The 20,226-nt window shown below is 35.0% G+C and overlaps 1 protein-coding gene across 1 annotated transcript; it reads left to right on the top strand.

Moving 5' to 3' along the window:
- The first annotated feature begins 10,219 nt into the window (after positions 1-10,219).
- Positions 10,220-18,429, top strand: LOC148912490 (EGF-like repeat and discoidin I-like domain-containing protein 3). The gene is made up of 5 exons (XM_089027738.1): positions 10,220-10,282; positions 14,858-15,267; positions 16,225-16,333; positions 16,819-17,283; positions 17,677-18,429. The coding sequence occupies exons 2-4, from the start codon at positions 14,932-14,934 to the stop codon at positions 17,280-17,282; spliced, it is 909 nt and encodes a 302-aa protein (XP_088883864.1). The 5' UTR covers positions 10,220-10,282; positions 14,858-14,931; the 3' UTR covers position 17,283; positions 17,677-18,429.
- The last annotated feature ends 1,797 nt before the right edge of the window (positions 18,430-20,226 follow it).

Genomic DNA, 20,226 nt, shown 5'->3' with positions numbered 1-20,226 from the left:
ACTACACTAAAGAGAAGATTTCATTATTGAAAAAAATACTTTGGCGAAGAAAGAATTATCATCATAACTATAATGACAAAAAGGTTAATTATACACCGTGAAAATATAAAAAATCTTACTGATGTTTCGGACGCTAGTCCTTCGTCGGAGTAAAAGAGAAAGAGCTGGCAGAAAGTGTTTATATGATAGTATATATTATGCATCTTTTCACGGTGTATTACTTACCTTTTTATCATTACTGTTTCATTAGAAACACCGACGCTGCTAGTCATCTCATCTCATCTCATCTCATCTCATCTCATCTCATCTCATCTCATCTCATCTCATCTCATCTCATCTCATCTCATCTCATCTCATCTCATCTCATCTCATCTCATCTCATCTCATCTCATCTCATCTCATCTCATCTCATCTCATCTCATCTCATCTCATCTCATCTCATCTCATCTCATCTCATCTCATCTCATCTCATCTCATCTCATCTCATCTCATCTCATCTCATCTCATCTCATCTCATCTCGTCTCATCTCATCTCATCTCATCTCATCTCATCTCATCTCATCTCATCTCATCTCATCTCATCTCATCTCATCTCATCTCATCTCATCTCATCTCTTTTTTACATAATATTTTAATGACCATTGTTTAGGGTTAGGAATGCCAAACCACTAGACTAAATATTATTTTCTACAGGGTATGTGTGCTACCCCGAGATGCAAGAATGGCGGGGTTTGCATAACGCTGGTGAACGACTATCGCTGCCACTGCAGACAAAGATTCGCTGGTAAAGAATGCGAAAACCGTAAGAATTTAAAGTATTCCTTGAGCATGGCTTTATTCACAGGGTCTATATAATACTGCTTAATGTGACTGCAACAACTGAGTATAGAAAGAAGTATTCCTTGTGCATAGATTTATTCATAGAGTCAAGTCATAAGACTGCTTTGCACCTAGATCGGAAAGCTCGGAAATAAATAAAATGAAATGTAAAAAGAAAATATCATTCAATGTTTTCAATTATTCGTATTTCTTTTTATGCAGTTGCTTGCAATACTAGTTCTGCGCTTGGAATCAGCCTCAACCACTTATGATACCAGGTTCCTACCAGCCTATGGGAGACTTAACTTTAAAAGTGGAGCATGGGCCCCTAAGAATCATGATGCCAATCCGTGGTTTCAAGTCGATCTTGGCTCCCTTGCCAAGGTAATAATAATAATAATAATAATAATAATAATAATAATAATAATAATAATAATAACAATAATAATAATAATAATAATAATATTAATAATAAAAACAATAATAATAATAATGTAATAATAATAAGAAGAAGAATGTAATAATAATAATAATGTAATAATGATAATAATAATAATGTAATAATAAAAATAATAATGTAATAATAATAATAAGAAGAATGTAATAATAATAATAATGTAATAATGATAATAATAATAATGTAATAATAATAATAATAATAATAATTAAAAAAAAAAAAAAGTTAGTTCCAATGCTTAATATTTTAAGATAATGATAAACAAAAATAAAATGAAAAACTATAGGATTTAAAGTTCATAATCTCAATGCCATTATAATAATAATAATATATTTTAATGATAGAATTCAATTAACTATCAATAGTAATAATAATAAAATTTATAATAACGTTAATTAAGAGATTATGAATATAAAATAACAAATATATGTACAAATTACTTATTTATCGATAAAAACATATTTGTAAAATATAAAAAAGAATTAAAGTTTAAAAAAAAATTAAATATATATTTAAAGGTTAATCTAAGTAGAAGACTTAATGGCTCCTTAATAATAATAATAATAATAATAATAATAATAATAATAACAATAATAAAATTTATAATAACGTTAATAAAAACATCATGAATATAAAATAACAAATATATGTACAAATTACTTATTTATCGATAAAAACATGTTTGTAAAATATAAAAAAACAATTAAATTTTAAAAAAAATTAATATATTTAAAAGTTAATCTAAGTAGAAGACTTAATGGCTCCTTGGACAGTGTCAATGTCAATATCACAGTTGTGTACATCTTAAAGTGTTCGCGTTTTTGTTCTTGAACCTCTCAAACATACAAGGGATAATAATAATAACCATAATAATAATAATAATAACCATAATAATAATAATGATAACCATAATAATAATAATAATAACCATTTTTTTAAATTAAAACTTAATAAACTTTATTGACAATAATAATTCTTTAAGATACAATCAGTAATGATAATAATGCTTCTACATTAATTTCTCACTAAGAAAAAAAAATTGTATTTGGTATCTATGTAGATATATACGACGTATAGAATATCTCTTCATATATCCTACAATAATAATAACCATAATAATAATAATAATGATAATAATAGTAACCATAATAATAATTATAATTATAATATTAATAATGATAATATCAATAATGATGATTATAATAAATGAATGATCATGATATAATGATGATGATTATAATGATATGAAAGGGTCACAAATTAGTTGAAACTAAAAAACGTGTGTTTCTCCTGAACAGGTGACAGGGGTTGCTACCCAAGGGAGACCATTGCGTGACGAATGGATGACAAGCTACGGCCTGCAGTATAGTGTAGATAACAGCAACTATGAAGACTACGAGAAAGGGAAGATCTTCTCAGGAAACAGCGACCACAACACTGTTGTTAAGAACGATGTGAATCCTGCTATCATTGCAAGGTACATCAGGATACGACCAAAGACATGGTCCACCCATAGCACGATAAGGGTGGAGTTGTATGGGTGTAAATAAGGTAAGGCAACACGGAAGGGGTAATTAAAGGCAGAAGTAAATTAAAAGAAAAAGAATATATAGATCGATCTCCAATGTCGACAGGCAAACACTGTTCGTCATGTGCTATCAACCAGAGACTATTCTATTGCTTGGTATTAATCAGGAAAATAATATCACAGATCTCATTAATTACGATCCTACGATGATTTCAATTATCAAAAGATCAAAGGAATTGTTTTACTTTGACCCACATATATATTAGGAATCAATGCACAATAGAAAACAGAAAATATGTTTCTTACTGCATTATTCTTCTATTGCTATTTCCAAAAGGTCTAAGCAGCAACATGATTCCTTGTTTGCTTTTAAAACAACTTTAACTATTGTTTTATTTAATCTCCACAGGTAATTTGATCCTCGATCGTTGCCTGTTCAATTATTAAAAATAAGAAGCACACTTTTTATCTGACAGACACTTGTAATCACCCAGCACGTTAAGCATTTCTTCGAATCATAGTTGTCCATAGATTTTATAAGGATAAAAAGATATAACTAGCTACAAACTAGTGTGAGCTGCGTCGGTGTTTCTAATGAAACAGTAATGATGAAAAGGTAAATTATACACCGTGAAAAGATGAAAAAACTTACTGACGTTTCGGACGCTAGTCCTTCGTCGGAGTAAAAGAGAAAGAAGTGGTAGAAAGGAGTGTATATATGATAGAATAAGACAAAAGAAACCAATGAGAGCAAGGTAGGCAAGGAAACAAAAACAAACAATCGAAAGACAAAAGAAAAAAGAAAAGGTTAGTTGAAAATAAAGCGTTCATTAATCCCGTTGGGACTAAGAGTACCCAATAGGTGAATAAGCCGCATTTCTTTGGTCTTGCGACAATCATTGTTGCCGTTAAGCAAAGAAAGACCGAAAACAATGAAGTCAGAAAGAGAATGGTTAGCTAGATTAAAATGACGGGAAACTGGTTTGGTGGGATCGTTATTGCGAATATCATAAAGATGATTGCAAATGCGATCACCAAGACGGCGGCCAGTCTCGCCCACATACAAAAGATTACAGCGGGTACATTTAATACAATATACAACATTAGAAGTGGTACAAACAAAATGGTCAGTGATTTTAACAGTTGATTTAGGACCGACAACAGAAGTGTGAGAGGCTATGTGAGGACAAGTATAACAACGTTTACGAGAACAGCGAAAAGTACCAGGTTCTTTGTTAGAGGGAAGAACTCCCTTGACCAAGAAAGAACGGAGATTACGATCACGTTTATAGGAAAAGAGAGGGCGGTTGTTGAAAATAGCAGAAGTGCGAGTATCAGAGTCAAGCAGAGAAAAGTTGCGGTTAACAATGGGTTTGATGGAAATGTTAATAGGATGATACGTAAGAGTGAAAGGAATGCGGTCATTAGAGGGACGAGTGTGAGGAGTGAGAGCGGTGGTACGATCAATAGTAGAAACTTTACGAAAGGCGCGATCAATAACATGAGCAGGATAATTACGCTTAAGGAAGAAGGAACGCATCTCAGAACATTTAACAGAAAAATCAAGATCATCACTACACAAACGACGAAGACGAAGAAATTGCGAGAACGGAATAGCGTTAAGAGTGTGCTTAGGATGAGAAGACGAGTAGAGTAAATAAGAATGAGAGTCAGTAGGTTTGTAATGGACACTAGTGCTAAGACGGTCGTCATTAACACTAAGCAAGATGTCAAGGAAAGTGACTGATGTTTCACTAACCTCCCACGTAAAGTCTAAGGCAGGGTGAAAAGAGTTAACAAAAGAGATGAAAGAATCTAAGTCTCTACGCGAACAAGAAGTAGCACCAATACAATCATCAATATACCGTCCAAAAACTCAGGTTTAGGTCCAGTATATTGTTGAAAAACAAGGTTTTCGATATAACCAACAAACAAATTGGCATAACTAGGGCCCATCTCAGTACCCATAGCAACACCGTTTACCTGCCGATAATACCGATCACCGAAAGAAAAACAATTAAGAGTAAGAACAAGTTCAGCTAAGCGTAACAAAGTGGGAGTGCTGGGCTCGAGGACAGAACGAAGATCGAAAAAATGCTGAAGAGCACGAAGGCCCTCATCATTAGGAATAACAGTATACAAAGATTTGATATCCATAGTAAACAAAAGCTTAGAAGAGTTATCAGGAAAGCGAAAATCATTAAAAATACTAAGAGCGTGATTAGTATCCTTAATATAAGTAGGTAAAGACTGAACAACCTTGTTTTTCAACAATATACTGGACCTAAACCTGAGTCTTTTGGACGGTATATTGATGATTGTATTGGTGCTACTTCTTGTTCGCGTAGAGACTTAGATTCTTTCATCTCTTTTGTTAACTCTTTTCACCCTGCCTTAGACTTTACGTGGGAGGTTAGTGAAACATCAGTCACTTTCCTTGACATCTTGCTTAGTGTTAATGACGACCGTCTTAGCACTAGTGTCCATTACAAACCTACTGACTCTCATTCTTATTTACTCTACTCGTCTTCTCATCCTAAGCACACTCTTAACGCTATTCCGTTCTCGCAATTTCTTCGTCTTCGTCGTTTGTGTAGTGATGATCTTGATTTTTCTGTTAAATGTTCTGAGATGCGTTCCTTCTTCCTTAAGCGTAATTATCCTGCTCATGTTATTGATCGCGCCTTTCGTAAAGTTTCTACTATTGATCGTACCACCGCTCTCACTCCTCACACTCGTCCCTCTAATGACCGCATTCCTTTCACTCTTACGTATCATCCTATTAACATTTCCATCAAACCCATTGTTAACCGCAACTTTTCTCTGCTTGACTCTGATACTCGCACTTCTGCTATTTTCAACAACCGCCCTCTCTTTTCCTGTAAACGTGATCGTAATCTCCGTTCTTTCTTGGTCAAGGGAGTTCTTCCCTCTAACAAAGAACCTGGTACTTTTCGCTGTTCTCGTAAACGTTGTTATACTTGTCCTCACATAGCCTCTCACACTTCTGTTGTCGGTCCTAAATCAACTGTTAAAATCACTGACCATTTTGTTTGTACCACTTCTAATGTTGTATATTGTATTAAATGTACCCGCTGTAATCTTTTGTATGTGGGCGAGACTGGCCGCCGTCTTGGTGATCGCATTTGCAATCATCTTTATGATATTCGCAATAACGATCCCACCAAACCAGTTTCCCGCCATTTTAATCTAGCTAACCATTCTCTTTCTGACTTCATTGTTTTCGGTCTTTCTTTGCTTAACGGCAACAATGATTGTCGCAAGACCAAAGAAATGCGGCTTATTCACCTATTGGGTACTCTTAGTCCCAACGGGATTAATGAACGCTTTATTTTCAACTAACCTTTTCTTTTTTCTTTTGTCTTTCGATTGTTTGTTTTTGTTTCCTTGCCTACCTTGCTCTCATTGGTTTCTTTTGTCTTATTCTATCATATATACACTCCTTTCTACCACTTCTTTCTCTTTTACTCCGACGAAGGACTAGCGTCCGAAACGTCAGTAAGTTTTTTCATCTTTTCACGGTGTATAATTTACCTTTTCATCATTACTGTTTCAATAGATTTTTTATATATGTAATTAATAAAGCGTTCAAGCTGTTTATTTCTTATGAGCTTATTTTTCTTCTTCTTCTTCTTCTTCTTTATTTTCTTTATTGATTTTTCTTTCTGCTTTTGGAAATACTAGCACCATGGCTATGTGAGCTTCTCTAAAATGAGAAAGAAAATAAAGTATATGAAACACCCTTTTTAGATGAGGAAATACTTCGGAAAAATACTTCGGAAGGAAAAATATTAGAATTATTCAACATGAAACCTTTCTTTAACAGACGCTATTCATGGTAAATAGTCTATCTCTACCGACCAATAAACACCTCATAAACATACAATCGCTTGCTGAGTTTCACTGACGCCATGTTGGTTGACTAGACTGAAAGGATTTGTCATCAGTCCCTTGTTATATCACCCAACGTGTATTTTGTATTAAAAGCGATGAAATTAAAAATCCTGCCCGTTCTAATTAGCTGTTTGTTATGTTTATACTTTATCAATTTCATTTAAAAAAATAATCCTTAACTGATAAGCTTTAATTAGCCATTCCGAGGTTGAAGAAAAAAACTGGGTCGAGTTGGCACTGCAGTGCATTTCAGGGCTGTTTTAAGAGACACATTTCCAAGATGGCGTCTATTGACGGGTTTCTTAATTCTCGACTTTGAGGGGCACTTTGTATAAAAACAATAGCTTGTTGTCCTTTATTGTACATGTGTTCATGCAAAGTGCTCCTCAAATTTGATGCAAGTGAGCCAAATCAAAATGCTTTATGGGTTGTGGAAGAAACCAGTGAATTCCGTCCATTCAAAGGTTTGTATTGTCGAATTAGTACTGATATCAAACACGTGAGAGTGTTTCATCCGATTTCCAAACACCGAGAAGTTAGTTGAAAAATCGAGGTGATCCAAGCTTGATATGGCCTCTCAAACTATTAATAATCATTGGAGAAATTCAAAGCATAAGTTGCCCAAATTTTATGCTAATTATTATCATATTTCCATGCCTCCTTCGTGCTAGTAATTATCTTTGTTTTGTCCTCACGAGTTCTTGATGAGTTTCAGAAGTTAATTGTGCATTCGTTACTTTACCGTTGGTATTTGTGAATATTTAGACACTGATTCGCCATTATTTTGAACTCGATAAAAGTATGTCATCACATGCTTCTGCATCGGCAAACAATGCCTTGCTTGTGGTATTTTGCTCAATCTGTTCCAATAACCATTTTTTGATATCTTTGCTGTGTAAATAATAATAATAATAATAATAAAAAAAAAAATAATAATAATAATAGTAGTAAAAATAACAAGTTTTGACACTGGAAAACGTGTCAAATGTGCTTGGCACATTGGATACTTTGAATAGAGTAGAAGACTATCACTTGGGATTTAGTCATTATAAGAGAGAAGAAAGTCCGTGGATTCGGTTTGACTAAAATATATAAATATATTGTAATGCTGATAGAAGAGATACGTTTTTCGTCGAGGCAAGATTTTTTTACGGTCAAATTGAACCAGCATAAACGAGTCTTGGTCGCAAACCCCAAAGCAAGCCTCCGTCTCTCTGAGAAACCAGTGTTATGGTCTACTCCATCGGCTCAGAAACACCACACAAAACATTAAACAGAGGATTCTCCATCTACAGAAAAAGTTTGGTCTCGAAAATTTACCTTCCCCCGAGTGAGAAAGGAAAGAAGTCTCTTTCCTTTCTCTCTCTTGGGGGAAGGTAAAGGAGACTCTGCTCGCAGGGTAACATCAGAATGGAAATATTGCGAAAAACGTATCTCTTTCCCTACGCTTCTTAGTAAATTTGCCCCCCAAACAATACGGCGTCGGAAACCTTGAAAGGATCTATAAATACATTAATATAAAACTCGTGTGAGTACTCTTTTATGTAAATTATGACGCAGTAAATTCCTCGTCCACCCACTCATTGAAGGTTTCGGCATGAAAACCCCTTTTTTCATAAAAATATTTGACTAGAAATAGATAAGTTTAGCTAACCAAAACCAAAAATCATTACTTTAGTTAATACAATAACATATAACTCGTGCGAGTACTATTTTAGATCAATGACGCAGTAGAAATTCCTGGCCCGCCCTCATTCAAGCTTCCGGCATGAAATACGTTTTTTTTTCATAAAAATATTCGACTAGAAATAAATATGTTTTGCTAATCAAACCTAATATCATTTTTCTAGCTAATAAAATAATACAAAACTCGTGCGAGTACTATTTTACATCAATGACGCAGTAGAAATTCCTGGCCTGTCCATTTATAATCTTTTGTTTACGTAACTAATTCGAGTTGTATCAAAAAACAAAAATCGCACTTTAAGTTTCTAATTTAGCTCCAGTTTCTAATTATCTGCTTAGAATACTACCAAATTAAGTTTAAAGTAAGTTGGATTAAAGCACTCTTACCACCAAAACCACATATTTTCAACCTCTTTCAACGCCTCCGTGTCTCGACGTGCATTTTCACCTCGTGTCTCACCAATGTCAATCATGACGAGGTCCACCAATGGCATCTTCGACATAGGTTTCATGTTCGTAACACTAAATTCTAATCATACCTAACTCACCAAAAACAAATGTACTGTGTCCATAGGCCCAGCACAAAAATAATAGCACAATAATAATAATAATAATAATAATAATAATAATAATAATAATAAGGGGCGCGGACTGAAAAAGCACGTGAACCACACGATTAAAGATTTTATGGAGATGTATGGGTCAATTCCAAAGGTTCCCATCCCCACCCCCCACCCCCCCACCCCCCAACGGGAATACCCCGGGCATTTGACCATAGTCAAGTTCTGTATTAGAGTGGGGAATTTGACGCTGAATATATGTCCGAACGGGTGGGCATTTGACTTTTGACTCGACTCAAATATATCTAATTTTATCTAATTTTCATAAATTAGCGTATTGCAAAATTTGACGCTTGGATCTTGCTTAGAGGACTCTGGTTCGCCTGTGAATTAAAAAAAAATCTAAATACCTTTGTTTAAAATTCTGGGATGGCACAAGAGAAGTTAGAAAAGCTTTTTTGGCGGATTAGTACTTTGCGCACTCTTTTCAACAGAAAGGTTGAACTTCGAATTGATTACGATCTCATTGAAATTGAATCGCCACTGTACAAAAATTTGGTTTCAAAATACAGTCTTATACTTAACTGTCGCTTCTTTGAAAAACAGGGAAAGAAAAGCTTGGAATCAAAAAGAAAAAGAAGCAAAACTTTTCAATGTAGATGACAGTATAGAACGAGTAGATGAGGATAAATTTTTGGAGTCCAAAACAATTAATATGTTTACTCTAATTCCAAATTTTCAAAAATTTCAAGTCTCGATTATTATAAAATAAAAAATAAAACAAAACAATCTCAAAAGGTACTTAGCATGAAACTTGTTGGATGTATAAAGGCTCAATTTAATACTTTTTAGGTAAAAATAGAGATTCATCGGACTGGAGGGGCGGGCATTTGACCACTTAGTGGAGCCTGAACGGTGGAGCATTTGATCATTTTGTTGGCCCGCATGGTGGGGAATTTGACCAATTTTTTTCCCAAAAAGTCAAATGCTCGAAGGGGGGGGGGGGGAGGGGGGATGAGAACCTTTGGAATTGACTCATACATTAGAAGAAGATCGCAAGTAGCTTGTTTACCTATAAACAATTTTTCTTTGGAAAAAAAATTCTTTGATCCCACGTCGTGCATTGTTTTATTCGTTTCTGCGCGAAGAATGACAATGAATCTCTGCACAGTTACACTTCAAAGGTTTATCAAGTATTGAACATAATGATTTGAGATAAATTAACGAACTACACAGGTGAAAGTCAGTTGGTCACTGACGACATGGACTTCAGGGTTCTACTCATCTCCTGTTTGTTCGGTGCATCGCTTGTTAAAGGTTAGTGTTTTTATATTCTTTTTTTTGCACGAACCTGATGGCGTACTTCAACAATCCATTTTTCTTCCCTTTCTTTTTCCTTTTTGCTTCTTTCTCTTTGTTTTTTTCTCTTCCTATAAATTTAATCCTTCTTTTACTCATTCTATCCTTCGTATTCAATCGTTCGTTCTTTCGTTCTTTCCTGCCTTTCTTCCTTGTTTCTTTTTTCTACTTTTATTTATTCTGTCTTTGGTATTTATTCGTTCGTTCTTTCCTCCCTTCTTTTTCTCCTCCTGCCTTCTTTCTTCCTTTCTTTTTTTCTTATTTTTTTCTTTTTTCTTTATCTATCCTTCCTTCCTTCCTTCCTGAGTCCAGGAATCGAAATCGAGAATCCAGAGGTGAGGGAGGCGAAGGCACTGCCGCAACACAACTCTTAATACCTGGTTTCCAAAAAAACCCAAATCTAGTAACGCAAAAGTATTTGCATCTGACTGTCTTAAAGTTCTTGGAAAAATTCTGGAATATGAAGCATGACCATTGAGTTAGATATGTGATATTTAATATTTCAGCCCGAAAAACTTAAAACAACGAAAACTCAGTTTAGTCTCAGATCCTCCCAATTTAGATCTCGGACCGACAATGTTTTTATATTTGAATTTGAATTTCAAAAAAGTTTGGTCTTGAAAATAATTTCGAGGCATAGTTTCTAGAAAGCAGGTGTTTTACATTTTGCGGGTATTCTATGGATAAATAGATAGAGAAACATCACCTTGCAGACGTCAAAGAGCTGAATTGCTTGTGCTGTACAAAATAATAAAAACTACAAACTATTATACGAATATCTATAAATACATGCATGTGTAACTGATAAAGTGTTTTTACAGTTTTTATTCCGCTTAATTGGTAGAAGTAGATTCTATACATTCGTGGATCTGTCTCGTGATCTACGGACGAGAGAGAGACAGAAAAATCTAGCATGAAAGAAAGAACCAGAGTCGTGAAACAAAGAATCGAATAAATTCAATATAAGAATTAATTCAAAATAAGTAATGTCTTGACATACGTCGGTCGCATTCACGTTTTCTTTTGAAATTGATTTTCTTCGCCTCTTACTGTATTGTTTCTACTGGCAGAAGTCTTTACGATGAATAATTCAAACAGAACTTATTAGAACAGCGTTATTCACAGAGCCACAGTGTACTAACATTGAAAAATTTTTTTTTTTTTTTTTTTTCTGTTTGAATATGATATTCATTACAGAAGAATACTTTTTTGTTCTTTATTCTTTTCAAACTTTTTTCTATTTCACTATATTATATATACTTATTTCAATCAAGTTACTCACCAGAAAAGCTACAAAGCTGAGACCGACAAGGATTATGGCTAGATACATGTTTTAACCTTTGATGGACTTGAGATCTTCTACCAGTTACAGTCTCACCTCCTCTGAGCATCCTCAATTGCTGCAGTTTTTGTCAAAAGCTTTACTCGTTGGATATAAAACATTTCCCATGATTCTCAGCGATCACAGCTTTCTAGGTTTTTGGTGACTAACTTTATTGAAATAAGTATATACAGTTGATTGCAAAAAGGTTGTAGTATACATTTGTACATATATCAAATAAGATACAGAACGTAAAAAAGTATTCTTTTCTCATGGTTATTCGCAATAAGCTATTGATAACGATTTTTCAAGATAATAGACAAGAAAACATAATGTTAATCTAATACATTTTTTATCTGATTTCCTTCAATTCAAGGACTTGTTAAAAGGTTTTTATTTCACACCATAGAGTTTCAATTGCCGCTAATGCCTAATCACAGACCTTATGTGAGTTGAAGATATATTTATAAAAATGCAAAAATCCAAAACTTTTTCGTAATTGGATGCATTTCTAATTTTTAAATGAGTTTTGAAAACGCGCCTTTTCGTATAAGGACCGCGCGTGCGGGGGACAGGTGCGATTACGTCATCGGGGTGATACGTTCCAAAAGTGAAAGACTTGCGCATTCTTCCAAATTGGATTCACTCGTACAATAAGTAAAACCTCAATATTTCGGCATTTTTTCTTTCTTAAAACTTTTAAAAACAGCACTCTTGGTCCACAAAAAATTGGTGTATCACCCCGATGACGTAAGTCTATACAAAATTTCAGGCTCCTCGAAGCGGTACTGAAATTTCGATAGTGTGTGGATACGAGAATTTTGCCAACACTTTTGTGCCGTAAAATATCAGAAATTCGTTTGAAACCGAAAAAAAATTTGAAAAACGCGTTTATGACAATGTGGTCTGTAATCATGCATTAGGGGCACTTTAAGGAGATAGGTGGAGGGTGCAAGAGAGGCAACCCAAAAGGGAATAAATAAGTTACTCTTGCATCAAGAGGGGTATAAATTGAATATTAATTATATATAATGTGAAGGTCGGCTTAAGCCTTTCAAACTCTAAATTAAGTCAAGTTACATTTGTGATTTTGAATGATGCATATACATACATATATTTGCTGGCTTGCAGTTCTAACACATAGTTGGATAATAAACTGATATGAATTACGAAGAAATAGGTTAGGCAGTTAAATATTTTCTTTAATGTACTCATTGATGATGCGTCTTCTTTTCATGCATTCTTTGGTTTCAATTCATCTTTGTGTCTTGCGAACAAATGCTTGATTTTCAGCTTGAACTAAATTCATTCAAGTAACTAAAAATATAATCTCTGCCAAGAAAAAAAGAAAGAAAGAAGGAAAGAAAGAAAGGAAGCAAGGAAGCAAGGAAGCAAGGAAGCAAGGAAGCAAGGAAGCAAGAGCAAGGAAGCAAGGAAGCAAGGAAGCAAGGAAGCAGGAAGCAAGGAAGCAAGGAAGCAAGGAAGCAAGGAAGCAAGGAAGCAAGGAAGCAAGGAAGCAAGGAAGCAAGGAAGCAAGGAAGCAAGGAAGCAAGGAAGCAAGGAAGCAAGGAAGCAAGGAAGCAAGGAAGCAAGGAAGCAAGGAAGCAAGGAAGCAAGGAAGCAAGGAAGCAAGGAAGCAAGGAAGCAAGGAAGCAAGGAAGCAAGGAAGCAAGGAAGCAAGGAAGCAAGGAAGCAAGGAAGCAAGGAAGCAAGGAAGCAAGGAAGCAAGGATGCAAGGAAGCAAGGAAGCAAGGAAGGAAGCAAGGAAGGAAGAAAGAAAGAAAGAAAGAAGGAAGGAAAGAAAGAAAGAAAGAAAGAAAGAAAGAAAGAAAGAAAGAGTGAAGGAAAAATAAAATATTTCGGTTATTTGTAATTTCCTTCAATCTCTGTTATTGATTTTCTTCGCCTCTTACTGTGCTGTTTTTACTGGTAGCTGTCCTTCGTTTAATGGAAGTCTGAATCAACATAAGTAATTCCTTGACATACGTACGTCGCATTCACTATTTTTCCTCTTTAATTGAAATTTTTGTAATAGTAATACTATATCAATCACGTAATATGATCGCTAGCTGTCACGCCATTCTTACTATAGCACATGGTTGTAACATAATCACTTCCACTCTCTCAAATTCAAAGAACACGAAATATGTCCCTTCAATAAATGCTATATCATAATAATCTTCACCTCTTACTGTGCTGTTTTTACTGGTAGCAGTCCTTAATTAAAATGGTTTTTAGGACAACGTGCATTAGAACAGCGTCATCCACATTCAATAAGCATACTTGTAAAAAAATAAATTTAGAAGAATATTGCGTTCTTTAATTATATATTTCAGACCTTTTTTATCTCGTTCTTTTCTTCGTTCGTTTATTCTCATCTTTTTCGCGGTTTTCCTTTCTTTCTCTTCTATCTCTTCTTATTGTTTTTAAAATGATATGTATTCGTATTATACTGCATACTGAGTAGTGCATTCCAAAACCAAAGGTCATTGAGGGTCTCGTTAATTTGAAATGAAAATTAAATATATGACCCACAATGCACTTTTTAGTATTCATTATTCAGTATTCAATCTTTTATGAAATAGCTGTAGCTGTACATAATGTAGTTATCCTCGATTATCGATAGAAGAGCTAGCAATTTTTTTTATTGCTAGGAGGACAAATGACTTTATACACCTACTTGCAAGAACATTGTCATACGAAAATAGAACATTAGTGATTTAGTGGGATAAGAATTATATTAAAAGAAGATCACTGAAGCTGAACTTTTTCTCTTGTCTTTTAATGTATTCCTTTCTCACTAAATTACTAATTTAATATCGTATGACAACGTTCTTGCAAGTTTGTTTTTTGTTTTTTGTTTTCGTTCTTGCAAGTAGGTGTATATCTTCAAAGGGTAAGCCCTTTCAAAGCTAGGCCGAGCTATTTCATTACTTGGTATAAAAGGCAGCCGCTGCTATCGCCCACAGTTCTCTTCACCACAAATAAAGACCATCGCTTCAAGGAACTATTAATATCAAGATACTTAGTGAAAATATTGAATTTAACTAAAATTTCTGAAAGAAAGTCAGAAAAAACAAAAAGAATGTCCGCATAAATAGTTACTTATTCGCTAATACACTCGAAAAGAATAATTGTTCAAATCACATTATTAGTAAACAAGTTATACGTATGGCTTAATATAAATTAATGAAACCTCATTTCAATTCTAGTTAGAGCAAGACGCATCCATCAAGTTCTGTGTTTCAGCTTGGAAAGAATTATTCGCTAAAGAATCACAAAACCAATGGTTTTTGAAAGTCAAATCGCGTTTTTGAGTCTTTTGGTCTCATTCTTTATTCGCTTCTGCGAAAGTGGATGTTCTGAAGGACCGTATTTTGATAAACTTCCATTCAGGAAGTTTGAGTTGGGAAATGTAATTCAAACGATTTTCGTTGAAGATGACATTGACTGCTTCATTACTTGCTCACGTTTGCCAGAATGTTTGTCAATGAACATCGCTGATCAAAAGAAGCAAGATGGTTTGTTGGAATGCATTCTTCTAAGAGAGTTAGCAATGCCTTCTTCCGGGCTCTTAATGCTATCTCAGATCTATCATTACCACTTGCGACGCTTCGCAGAGGTGAGTTCGTTTTGATGCAAATACTTTTTATATTTTAATATAAATTCATTATAATTGTTTTTGATAAACCCTAGAATAGGACCTTAAGGAATCTCTCCCCTTTAACCGCCACGCGGTTGTTGAGTTAGTAAAGGGCGTCATTTTGTTGTTTAAAATGACTGACAAGACTTAAGGTGCTGCCTTTGCGGTAATATTTTGAAATGTTATGTTATTATGTCTTCTTTGCATAAAAATCCGGAGTATCTTCACTCAGTGATAACCTGCTCACAAGAGTAAGGGATTGTCACCTGGTACAACGGTCTGATCTCAGCTCGGAGGTACACTAAGATCCTCACTCGTGATTGTGATTTGTGGGGTAGCAATATGCACAGTTATTGCAGTCTTTAAAACTCCTCTAAAACTGTTTCATGTAAACTAACACGTACGTTGTTTGTTTACTCATGATAAAGCGGTGTCTCTTTCTTTTTATATATATTTTTTCCTTTCTAATAACTTTTTGTTCCAATTTTGCTTTTCATTTATTTAATTTATTTCTGTTTTATTTTTTTCCTTTCGTTGGATTTTCTGCTAAACGTCGTTTAAATTATGGACGCCTCTTTCAGCATTCAAATAATCAAACCAGTCGACCAATCACAATCAAAATCGAAAAATATCGGAAAGTGTTTTTTTTTCTTAAAAATTTACGACACCAGCTTTAACTACAGCTGCTTAAGAGCGGCTGTCCGTAAAAACCAGACAAATTCGAAATTTCGTGGCAACAGACAAAATTTAAGCAATGGTCAATTCTAAGCGTGGGTAAATCTAGTATTGATGGTGCATGCGGATAGTTAGGAGAGCACGATGGAAGCGTAAGACTCCAGCTATCATCTCATCTCGTCTCTTTTTTACATAGATTCTTAATGAAAATTATTTAGTGTAAAACGCCTAACCACCAGACTAAATATATTATTTTTATAGGGTATGTGTGCCATTCCCAGATGCAAGAATGGCGGTGTTTGCATAACGCTGGTTAACGACTATCGCTGCCACTGCAGACAAAGGTTCGCCGGCAAAGAATGCGAAAACCGTAAGTAATTTAAGTATTCCTTGAGCATGGCTTTATTCATAGGGTCTATATAATGCTGGTTATTTATGACTGCAATAACTGAGTGTGAAGAAGTATTCCTTGAGCATGGCTTTATTCATAGGGTCTATATAATGCTGGTTATTATGACTGCAATAACTGAGTGTAAAGAAGTATTCCTTGAGCATGGCTTTATTCATAGGGTCTATATAATGCTGGTTATTATGACTGCACTGGCTGAGTGTAAAGAAGTATTCCTTGTGCATGGCTTTATTCAAAGGGTCTATATAATGCTGGTTATTATGACTGCAATAACTGAGTATAAAGAAGTATTCCCTGCGCATGGCTTTATTCATAGGGTCTATATAATGCTGGTTATTATATGACTTCAAGAAATGTGTGAAAATAAATATTTCTTTTCCATTTGCTTAAGGTGTATTCAAGTCGTAAAAACGCTGATTTTTACTTATTCATATTTATCTTTTCAGTTAGTTGCAATACTAGTTCCTCACTTGGAATCGAAGACAGGACAATTCCAAACCAACAGCTTACAGCCTCAAGCATTTTCTCAGACTGGTTCCTACCAGCCGCCGGGAGACTTAACTTTGTACCAAACGGTGTGTATAGCCGTGGAGCATGGGCATCCAAGACTCTTGATGTCAATCAGTGGTTTCAAGTCGATCTAGGCACCCTTGCTAAGGTGACAGGGGTTGTAACCCAAGGGGGCCCATTACAGGACGAATGGGTCAAAAGCTACGGCCTGCAATATAGTGTAGATAACAGCACCTATGAAGACTACGAGAAAGGGAAGATCTTCTCAGGAAACAGCGACAGGAGCACTGTTGTTAAGAACGATGTCAATCCTGCTATCATTGCGAGGTACATCAGGATACGACCAAAGACATGGTCCAGCCATATCACGATGAGGGTAGAGTTATATGGGTGTAAATAAGGTAAGGCAATACCGAGGGTTGGGGGGGGGGGGGGGGGGGGGGGAGGGGGGGAGGGTAGGGAAGATATTGAAAGAAAAAGAATCTATCTGTCGATCTATCAGTTGAATGAATCTCATTACCAGCCTACAATCTATATATCAATACGGGCAAACACTGTCCGTCATGTGCTATCAACCAGAGAGTACTTTTTTATGCTTAGTATTAATCAATAAATTAATTTTACGGATCTCATTACCAGTTTTGATCAACATATATATTGGAAATTAATATATTCATAGGTTAGGGAAAAAAAAAAAAAAAAAGAAAAGCAAAAAAAAAAAAAAGCAAAAAACAAAAAAACAGAAAATGTGTTTCTTACCTATTGTTTACCATTGCTATCCTTCATCTCCACAGATAATGACATCCCCAATCGTTGCCTGTTCAATTATTAAAGACAAGAAGCACATTTGTATCCAACAGACACTTATAATCACTCAGCACGTTGAAAATTTCCTCGGAACTCAATGGTCGATACAATTTATATGCCTATGTAATTTATTTAAGAAAAAAAACCCCAGCTTTATCCGTGCTCCGTTCAGTAATAAAGCACTCAGGAAGTGACGTGCTTACGGCGCTTCCTAAGTGCTTTATCACTGAACAGTGCACGGAAAAGCTGTTTTATTCGTTTTATTATATAGTCACTAACTTTATTTCGGTATTGAATTTTATTCACGAAAAAAAAATATATATATATATATATACCGGCGCAGGATCTGGCTTCAAAGATGGTGTCAACACTGTGCTTCGTTAACTATTAAAGCACATTTTTAAACCAATCAACGCGCACGTACTATCTTAACTATATATAATAAATGCTTTCAAATTATTTATTTCTTATTAGCTAGCATCTTCTTCTTCTTTCTTATTTTATTTAATTATTTTGTTCTGCTTACGGAAATACTAGCACCATGTGAGCTACTCTAAAATGCAAAAGAGAGCGAAGAATAATTAATATATATGTAAGTGTATATTGCACATTATAATGTCTGTCAAGCACAAGACAAGTAAAAAAAATTCACTACATTTTTGCAACATTTGTTTACTGATATTTGTAAAAAGATGTATAATTAAGGATTCCTGAAAACAAAATAAAGCCAAATAAAAACTTGATTACTGGTGACTTTTTGAATTTTTTTTTGTTTTTTTTTTGTAGAAAGTTTTTTTTATTACTTATTATTTTTCCTCAAAAGGTTGTTAATACACATGTGTTCAATCATGAATATCTCGAAAACGACTTCTGGACACCCTATTTTCTTTTCAGTTTTAAAATTAACATTAAATATGGGTTTGAAAAGTCATGATTTTGAAACATTTTCATGGATGTTTTCGGTAGACACTTATTGAAACCAAAATTGCTTTATTTTATCACGTGACGTTGATGATACAGGCACTAAAATACCTACAGGTAAAGACCCTACACTTGCCAACGAGATCAAAACGATAACCTCACCAAGAACGCATTAGAATATAACATCACGTGTGACTTCGATGATACAGGCACTAAAATACATACAAGTAAAGACCCTACACCTGCCAACCAGACCAAAACGATAACCTCACCAAGTACGCATTAGAATATAACATCACGTGTGACTTTGATGATACAGGCACTAAAATACCTACAGGTAAAGACCCTACACCTGCCAACCAGACCAAAACGATAACCTCACCAAGTACGCAGCAGAATATAACATCACGTGTGACTTTGATGACACAGGCACTAAAATACATACAAGTAAAGACCCTAAACCTGCCAACCAGACCAAAACGATAGCCTCACCTTCACCAAAATCAATAAAAGAGCTGCTGCGATCAAAGATCACGGAAAAGTATATAAAAGAAACAAAACAGCAGACATGGCTTGGAGTCTACACCAACCAACAACTCCAAGACAAACAAATGTCACCGTTTTCTGGAGCTTTCTCAAGTCGAAAGGGTACACTCCAGTAAATTTTTGTCTTTTCGTTTTGAAGTACTGCTGATGGTAGACTTTGTTGGTACCATGGCTTTGATTTTCATTATCGCTTTCTTGAAAGTTGTACTTTTCCAGTAAACAGTGGTATATCGGTCTCGTCTCAGCATTCTGTCGTGTCTGGCTGTGTAAAGGCTTTGGGCGATCTTTGAGCAGCCACTCAGTACATGTGTTGTTGATTCTGTAGCCATATGGCACATTCTGCATTTGGTGTCTGTGATGGTCATCTGTGCTTTGCTTTGTTGGTATGTCTTTGTTGGTAGTAGTTGTTGGCGTATGCTCTTGTTTACGCCGTAGACAATATCGGGAATGTTTTTCCACTTCTTCAGGATCTGGTTGGCTGTTGGTGATGATGATGATGATGATGATGATGATGTGTTTATCCTGGGTGGTGACAAGGTACGGCCTGCATTATAGTGTAGATAACAGCCATTATGAAGACTATGAAAATGGCAAGATCTTCTCAGGAAACAGCGAGCCGGACACTGTCGTTAAAAACGATGTTAATCCTGCTATAATTGCGAGGTACATGAGGATACGACCAAAGACATATCACTATGAGGGTGGAGTTATATGTGTGTAAATACGGTAAGGCAATAACGAGGGGGGAGGGGAGGTGGACGCAGAAAGTAAAAAAATATTGCTATCGATTGATTAGCTGAATGAATCTCATTATCAACCTACAATCTATATATCTATCTCCAAAGACTGCCCGTCATGTGCTATCAACCAGAGGGTGTTATATTGCTTGGTATCAATCAGTTGAATGAACCCATGAATCTCATTACCGGTCTACAGGCAAAGACTGCCCCTCATGTGCTATCGATAAGAGAGTATTCTATTGCTTGGTATCAATCATTCAATCAATTAATGTCACGTATCTCATTACCACTCTACAATTACAATATAATGAAACAAAAACAGACAAAATA

The sequence above is a fragment of the Actinia tenebrosa genome, unplaced genomic scaffold, assembly GCF_029948245.1.
Source record: "Actinia tenebrosa isolate PJP-AT-01 unplaced genomic scaffold, QUT_ActTen_1.0 PGA_scaffold11__36_contigs__length_13525064, whole genome shotgun sequence".
NCBI classification, from domain to species: Eukaryota; Metazoa; Cnidaria; class Anthozoa; order Actiniaria; family Actiniidae; genus Actinia; species Actinia tenebrosa.
Note: the sequence above shows the minus strand (reverse complement) of the source record. Positions and strands in the feature narration are given on the sequence as shown.

Excerpts from the sequence above, each read along its gene's own strand:
- LOC148912490 (XM_089027738.1), top strand. The coding sequence starts at position 14,932 with ATGGTTTTTGAAAGTCAAATCGCGTTTTTGAGTCTTTTGGTCTCATTC. Across the intron at positions 15,268-16,224 it reads ACTTGCGACGCTTCGCAGAG|GGTATGTGTGCCATTCCCAG; the intron begins GTGAGTTCGTTT and ends TTATTTTTATAG. Across the intron at positions 16,334-16,818 it reads CGGCAAAGAATGCGAAAACC|TTAGTTGCAATACTAGTTCC; the intron begins GTAAGTAATTTA and ends TTATCTTTTCAG.